Source organism: Kryptolebias marmoratus, linkage group LG5, assembly GCF_001649575.2.
Source record: "Kryptolebias marmoratus isolate JLee-2015 linkage group LG5, ASM164957v2, whole genome shotgun sequence".
NCBI lineage: Eukaryota > Metazoa > Chordata > Actinopteri > Cyprinodontiformes > Rivulidae > Kryptolebias > Kryptolebias marmoratus.
Window position 1 is genome coordinate 16,921,906 of NC_051434.1, and position 7,621 is coordinate 16,929,526.

General features: G+C 42.6%; 1 protein-coding gene across 6 annotated transcripts in view; it reads right to left on the reverse strand.

Annotated features, from left to right (window-relative positions):
- Window positions 1-7,621, reverse strand: part of LOC108238707 (triple functional domain protein) — a 91,129-nt gene that overhangs the window by 66,776 nt on the left and 16,732 nt on the right. For all 6 annotated transcript variants that reach the window (XM_017420978.3, XM_017420974.3, XM_017420972.3 and 3 more), the window contains exon 2: window positions 5,103-5,153. In XM_017420978.3, the coding sequence (XP_017276467.1) occupies window positions 5,103-5,153 (51 nt within the window). The remainder of the gene's footprint in view (window positions 1-5,102; window positions 5,154-7,621) is intronic.

Genomic DNA, 7,621 nt, shown 5'->3' on the forward strand with positions numbered 1-7,621 from the left:
GGGGGGGGGGGGAAGAAAAGTTGCCAACAAAAGGACATGCTTGCTGCGTCTTCTCTATTTGATTAAAGAGCCGTTACACACGGGCTCAATCTCGTAATGGCCCCCGGCAGCTGACTGGGTCACCGTGGTTCTCGGCCAGCTGCCGTAAATCAAACGAACCCAGAACCGCGCGCTCGTGTGTGTGTGTGTGTGTGCGTGCATTCTTGCATGGCTCTGGACTTCCCACATTCACGGCGTGCCAGAAATTCCTCGCTGAGGGATGTGTGGGAATAGCAGGCATTTCTCAGGGCTGAGGCGGCGGACAGGAATAGCGCAACGGTAACACAGGCTCCCCGACCCCCCCTCCTCGTGAAAGTTACCGCCTGCTTGGAAAGAAACCACACTGTACTGGGGGGGATGGCTTCATGAGTTCTGCTCGGTTTCGGCTTGGGGAAACATCTGAAATCGATTAATATCATTCTGACTGTTAAAATTGATTTCGCTCAACGTGGAACTGTTTTGCATTTCCACGGTTGACTTGAAGGCATTTCCTGTCCTCTAGAGCCAAATCTCCAGTGGGAAACACTGTTTTACTGCAGTTATAACATAACTGTTTCCATCCTTGGGGACCCCATAGGATAAAAAAAACTTTGGCAAGTGTTAAATATTGTAAATACCTCTGCAGCAGTTAAGTCTTTTTAGGTCTCTGGGATATTTCCCTCAAACAAACAAAAAGAAAAAAGCCTTTGTTTCTATGGAACTCTTGCATGAGCTGCTCTTTTACGGTCAACACAAAGCTTGAATTATTTAAAGTCTCGGAACAGCAAGTGCCACGGATAAACCTTCAGGTATTTTATTGAATTCCTTTCCTTTACCTGGCCAAAAATACCCTTGCCAATTGCTGCAATTCGAGCTCAAAGGAGCACCATTCACTGAGAACCTTTTCAATCCACAAGACTTATTTTCAAAATGCATCGAGTTTCTTTGCATGCTTGCTTGCAAACGACTGATGCTTTATGTGTGTTATGAACCCGGGACCTGTTCCTCCATGTGACTAAAAAAAGGTCCAAAAAGGAATAGTTAAAGCAGAGTGCATCGAAAGACCTTTTAAATCTGAGGTTCTGTCTATGATTTAATGCCATCGTTTTGCACAAATGCATCATGTTGTAACCATATTGCATAATCAGCATATTGAGCAAACAGTGTGTCGCTGCCCATTATGGTGAGCGGCCATTATGTTGTTTTGTTAAAGCATTATGTCCAGTAGTTTATCACAGCCAGCATGACTGACTTATTCTCCTCCTCCTGCTTGAGCTGTCATTAGTCTACTTTACCTCTGACAGACAGCTCCTGGCCCGCTTCTCAGGCCTGATAAAGAGCCCTCTGATTGGCTGTTGTTCAGGTTGCTTTATTGGACTGCAAGGAAGCAAGAAGACCTGCTCCGCTCGGCTGCTGTGATCTCACACACAGCTGTGCCATTATAACAACGAACCCACTGTGGGTTCATCTGGCACCGGCTGTGACACCGTATACGCCCAAACAAACGGGTCACCAGTCACCGAGGAACATTTAATCACAACCTGCTCTTTCATCTAGAGATGCGGTGCTGAAGTTTTAGCTGAGCAAATTCAGTCAATTTCTACAAAATGCTCACTACTATTTAGTATTTAACTGTATGTATGCAGACAGCTCTGTAAGATCCCCTTCACAAAATCAACATTAAAACAAACCCCTCTAAAAAAAAAAGTCTCCTCCTGTTGTTGAAAATTAAAGCCACCATTACAAAGAAGTTAACATTTAAAAATACAACAAGGTAAAAACTACATGATCAACATTTAACACCAGGAAAAAATATATATGAGGTGTATTTTTATTTACTTTTCGTACTAATTGTTTACATGGGTTTAAACTCATACTGCTGCTTGCCTACAGGGGGCGCGTGTCCCATTTTGGCTTCAACTTCCGCGTTTCGTCCTTGAGTCTAGTTATTATCATATATTAACGAGTCACACAGGATGACGACCCTGTGTGATGCAGTTAGAGTGTAGCCCGGGAGTGGGCAATCCTGGTCCTTGAGGGCCACTATCCTGCAGGTTTTACTTGTTTCCCCGCTCCAGTACGCCTGATTTGAGTCAGTGGCTGATTAACAGGCTTCTGCAGAACATAAAGAGGTGATTTAACCACGGAATCAGGTGTTGGAGCAGCAAAACAAGTAAAAGATGGAGGATAGTGGCCCAAAAGGACTAGGGTTGCCCACGTCTGGTGTAGACGGTCTTCATAGGGTCTTGGTGACGTCTTCAGGCACGCATTAAGAGCCCAGCTGGCTGCTCGTTACGCGTAATAAACTGTGATAGGTCCTAGAGGCTGTTGAGCCTGCACAAAACTGTCATAGGATGGTACTGGTGGTTCATCATTGTAATGGCCCATGAAGTAAACAGCCACTTTGACTGTTAGGTCCACCGTGAACATCGTCACAGCTCCTGTTTCACATTTTAACTCTTAAATCTTTTGCAGGATTACTCAGAGCACTGGAGCGTTTCCTTGTCTTATTGCAAACTCCATTTCAATAGTAGCACATCTCTACAAACCTGTTGGTGTCGCTTTATTTTGGTAAGCTAATCTTCTACTGTTTTATTATATTTTTGGTCTTTTTCTCCAACGTTCCCTCATTATTTTCCTTCTTCTACATGTTGGGTTCATTGGGAACTCTAAAACTGTCCCTGGGTGTGAGTGGTTGTTTGTCTCTGTGCGTCCCTGTGATGGACTTGCGACCTGTCCAGGGTGTCCCCCGCCTCTTGAACGGGGACTGCTGGAGATAGGCACCAGCTCCCAATGACTTGGAAATGAGGCGCAGGTAAAAAAGATGGATGGGTGGGTACTTCTGTTCAGTGTACCACGTCTGGACGTTACATACGGCGCCGTGTGAATTAAACAAAGCACTGAATCAAAGATTTCTGCCTCCTGGGTGTTTTGTAAGCAAGTTATTGAATTTACTGAAATGTTTCAACCTTGCTTCACACTGAAAGTTTTCTAAATTTGCCCCGGTCTAGTAGGAGAGAGTGACAGCAGTGAGGTGAAAGTCTTCATTTGACTGACAGACTGAAAGTTTTTCCACAGGCCAGCAGAGTGATCAGATTCAAGGAAGAAGAAACTGCTGTCCAAAAAGGGCTGCAAAGAGGGAGAAAGTCTGCGGTAAATTTCTATTGGAAGATAAGATGGGGAATTTTTTTAACTATTCCAAACTGGGAGCTTTCCATGGAAATTATGGGAGTTTATGGTAATGAACTGAAAATATCACTGAAAAGTCTCATTTTATGTACAGAAAATGTCAAATTCTATTCACTTAACACTGAACAGAGCTACTTATGTGCTATTTGATCTTTTTTTTGGACTTTTCTGTTAATTTATCTACATAAAAAAGGAACAAATTTCAGTAAATTGCATTTCACAACAAAACTATTGACAAGTCTTTATTTCCATCTGTCCCTACATGTCCAGGGTGATCATGTTTTTACGGTTTGGTACCTCTCATTGCACGAGACAGTCATGAAATTTGCCTGTTTTAGTCATGATTGTGCTTAAATATTTATTTTCCCAAACTATATTTAAAATCCCTGTTCAGGGCCAACCTTCGATATTTTAAATTTTAGGTTTTTTCCCCATTAACTATAAGTTTTTCAACCCTAATTCCAAAACAGATTTTTAAAATCTGCTACATTAAAATGTATCATTATCCAGAAGCACGAAACTGACAGCTCAGACTTTTTTTTCCCCCTTTTCATGTCCCTAAATCTAACTTTTGGCCTCAAAAAAAAAAAAAAAAAAAAAAAAGAAAGAGACAAAACCATCTTTCCTTTATCTCCGCCTCTTTCTGTTCTCTCCATCTGTCCAGACCTCTAATAGCAGGGTAGGATAACTGAGGAAGAAACAGGCCAGGGTTACCCTGGTGACCCAAACACAGCAGGAGAGGGGCTCGGAGTGGGGTGGGGTGAAGAAAAGAAAAGAGACCGAAGAAAAGCCCTGCTTGTTATCGGTGCCAAGTGTTCATTAATCTGGGTCTTCCTGTGCCACTTGATCCTTTTCAGACAACCCGTGACGAGGCGGAGAACACACACTGTCTGCGATGAAAACCCAAAACTCGGGTCTTATTCCAACACTTGTTCCTGTCCCTGATTCGACGGTTTAATAAAAAAAGTGCTGTCGTGTTGTTACTTGCTGCCTGCTGTAACCTCTCCTCTGCTTTCAGTGTGCTCAGAAGTGCCACCTTGAGGGGAGAATAAAAACCAGAGCAATTCACCTCACTAATGAAGATCCATCAGCACAGGAGTAAATTCATATTTTGTTTCTAGCACTTTTTCTAGCATTTTGGGCTAAAAAGACAAAAAGGGGGAGAACCCTACATCACATCTGTCATAGTTTGAATGCATTAAAATCATCAATGTAACAAACAATCCTCACAGAACCACATTTTTGAGCGTGTAATGGAGACTGAAAAGATTTCACGTTGTCGCGATCCTTCTGTGTGCACCCAGGCTGTCTCCATCGAGGCCCCCCGAGGCTTCGGAGCAACCCGCCAACTCGCTGTCCTCCTTTACACCGGGGCCGTCTGAAGGCTTTTTTAACGTTTCAAGGCCCTCTTTTCTTTACAGAGCACAAACTGGTTTATGGAGCGCCCCAGCTTCCCGCCGAAGCACAGGGGAAGTAATAATCTCTAACACCAAGCTGGTCGTTTATGGTCCTTCAAAATGTCACGACACAGACTGGGAGATATTGATGCTGTGGCATTAAAGCAAGAAAAACTGGGAACAAAAAAGCAATAAGGCGTATTGGATAAAAGGAAAATAAGCCTAATAAATCAATGAAGGAGGGCACGTGGAGAGAAAAAACTGGCTGTTGCCATGGAGACGGACGGATGCTTTTAGCTTCTGAGGGATGATGTTGGAGGACGGAAAGAAGAAATGATGACGCTGACCTGTCTCCTTCGCAATAAATTAATAACACCGTCTGCATCTCTTTATATTCCTTATCAATGAAACACACATCTTTCTTCCCATCGCTGCAGACAGAGATACACAAAAAAGGAAAAAAGAGACAGAACAATGTGCTCGTATTGGTTTATTTACCTGCTTTCTGACTCGACACATCTCCTTTTGATTCTTTTGGGAGGGATCCATCTGTAAGCACACACAAAGAAGAAAACAACATGACCGGTGAGTAAGGAGAGCTGCTGTTCTCTGGCTCAGCTGACTTAGAGAGAAAAGGGTAAAGAAAGGCAAAAAAGCTAGCAATATGCTAATAATCATACTGATCAAATGTGGCGTGGTAGCAGCTGAGAGTCATCCCAAACACATACTTTGAGATTTTTGATGATTATGCATTCCTGTAATGCTGCTTTTGTTTAATATTTTAATATAATCCAACATCAGTTTCTTATGATACATGACCAAAATGCTACAACAAATGCTAACGTGTTTTGTAACAGGGTGGTAATTACTGGAGAAGGAACACACAAATTTCACAGCAGTTCATCCCATAAATGTTCTGGCACTGAACGCCAAACATCAACAAGCAGCTGCTCCTCGGTTCGGACTGGAAAGACAAGCCGCCCCGTTTCTTACCAGCCAGGGTCAGAAAGAGCAGAAGCACGGCTTTTGGAGTGGACTTTTTGTTTTAGCCAGGTTGACAGAAACTGCTCCGCTTACAGTAGATTCAATCAAGTTAAGTTGCAGGAAACATGGTTTTTGAGTGTGAGGAGGAAAAGAAAAAAAAAGGAGCGAACTGGAAGCCGCTGGTGCGAGACAAATCCCTCTTCTCGTCTGAGTCTGGACCAGGACGTGAGGACTCTGCTCTGCTCGTCGGCCTGTAACTCATGACCGAGGCAGAGAGGATGGTCGGCCGACAACAACGGGTCCCATTGATGAAGCCTATAGGTTGTGAGACAAGCTGCTGTGACTGAGGATCATGTGCTCTCAACATGTAAACAGGCTGGACGTTTGACCGACTGACTCGGTGACACGTTCTCCCTCTGTTCTGACTCAGGGTTACTACTTCCTGTTCCCTCTTACAGCTCAGCACTCAAGTGGAGCGAAACTGATCTGAATGCAGCATCTGGATCAAAGGTCCACTTTATATTAAGTTGTACAGCACGTTCGCAACAACTATCCATCTTCGGTACGGTCTTTGCAATCAAACTACTTCCACATACTTAACGCTATTATAACCATTCATGTACCAAAACGTTCAGCTCATTGAGGAGACGGGCACTACGAGTTTTGGTTTTAGTTACTTTTACTTTTCAAACTATTTTTCTTTACTTCAAATAAAGTTCTCTATCAAAACACATTGAGATCTCATCAAATCTTTTAAAACACTGTAGTTTGAAATCTACTCAAGCATACTTGCTCTACTTTTGTCTAACGCTACGTTAATCTTCCAGCTACTGCTCTGCTTCTTTTGGCTTTCATTTAGCTAATAATAGCTTTTAGGAACTGTTTTGCTGCTTTTAGCTACTGTTACGCTTCATTTGGCTATTAGCTACAGTTTTGCTATCTTTAGCTACTGTTTCGCTGTTTTTAGCTTTCAAGTGTGTTTTGCTACATTCAAGTTTAGCTTTACCATTTCTTACTTTAAGCTACTGTTTTGCTACACTTCACTACAGCTTTAGTCATTCTAAAATTTGTTTTGCTAATTTTAGCTGCCTCATTTCTAATTTTAGCTAGTTCTGCTACTTCTACCTACTGTTCCTAATTTTATAGCTGAACTGAGTGTATTGCAGCCAATATCAGTCGAAAGAAAAGCATCAAATATGCTTACTGGAAAAATTAAAAAAAGAAAAATTTAAAAAAAGAAAAAAATTATACTATTTTTCTTTAAATACCGAACATTGAAGAAACTACTCGGGTGTTTTCGGCTTTTTCCGAGACACCTAAAAACCTTCCTCAGATTTGGATCCATAAACTCAGATGTGGGAATTACAATCAGAACTCGGGTTCGGATCACTTTAAAGGGAAGCACCACTCCGACCCTCGTTACTGCGGTGGACTGGATTCACGCCACAAAAACAGGACCTTTTCTCAGCAGCAGTCCTAACTATTTTTAACTTTAAAAGAAAGGCAAATGGAGAGGAGGACGTCTCCACAGAGAAGGAGACGAGAAACAGAAAGTTTTCCTTCAGACGTGGCGTGAACGCTCGTTGTCATTAAAAGGTCTGAGCTGTTTACAGGCCGACAGCCTGAGATCAGTTTGTGATTCAGAGCAGTTTGTTGTTGATGAAAAAATATAAAAGAAATGTCATAGTCTGAACCTGCTGTTGGTTAGTTTTCTCTGGTGTGAGAGTTCATTAACGATACTCTGAAGCATGCTCACGTTTAGGGCTGCAACAACGAATCGATAAAATCGATAAAATTCGATAACTAAAAGCGTTGGCAACAAAAGTCATTATCGATATGTGTCACGCAATTTATGCGTCACTAACGTTGTCGCGGAAACGGTGACGTCACCCGCAGCGCGTTTGCTGAACAAACTCCGTCCCAAGTCATTGATCCGTCCGCTCCGTATGATGATGAAGAAGCTACGGCTCCTCTTCCTCACTGCAAACTTTCTTTCTGCTACTCCATTACCGTTTTGGGTGGCATGTTTTACT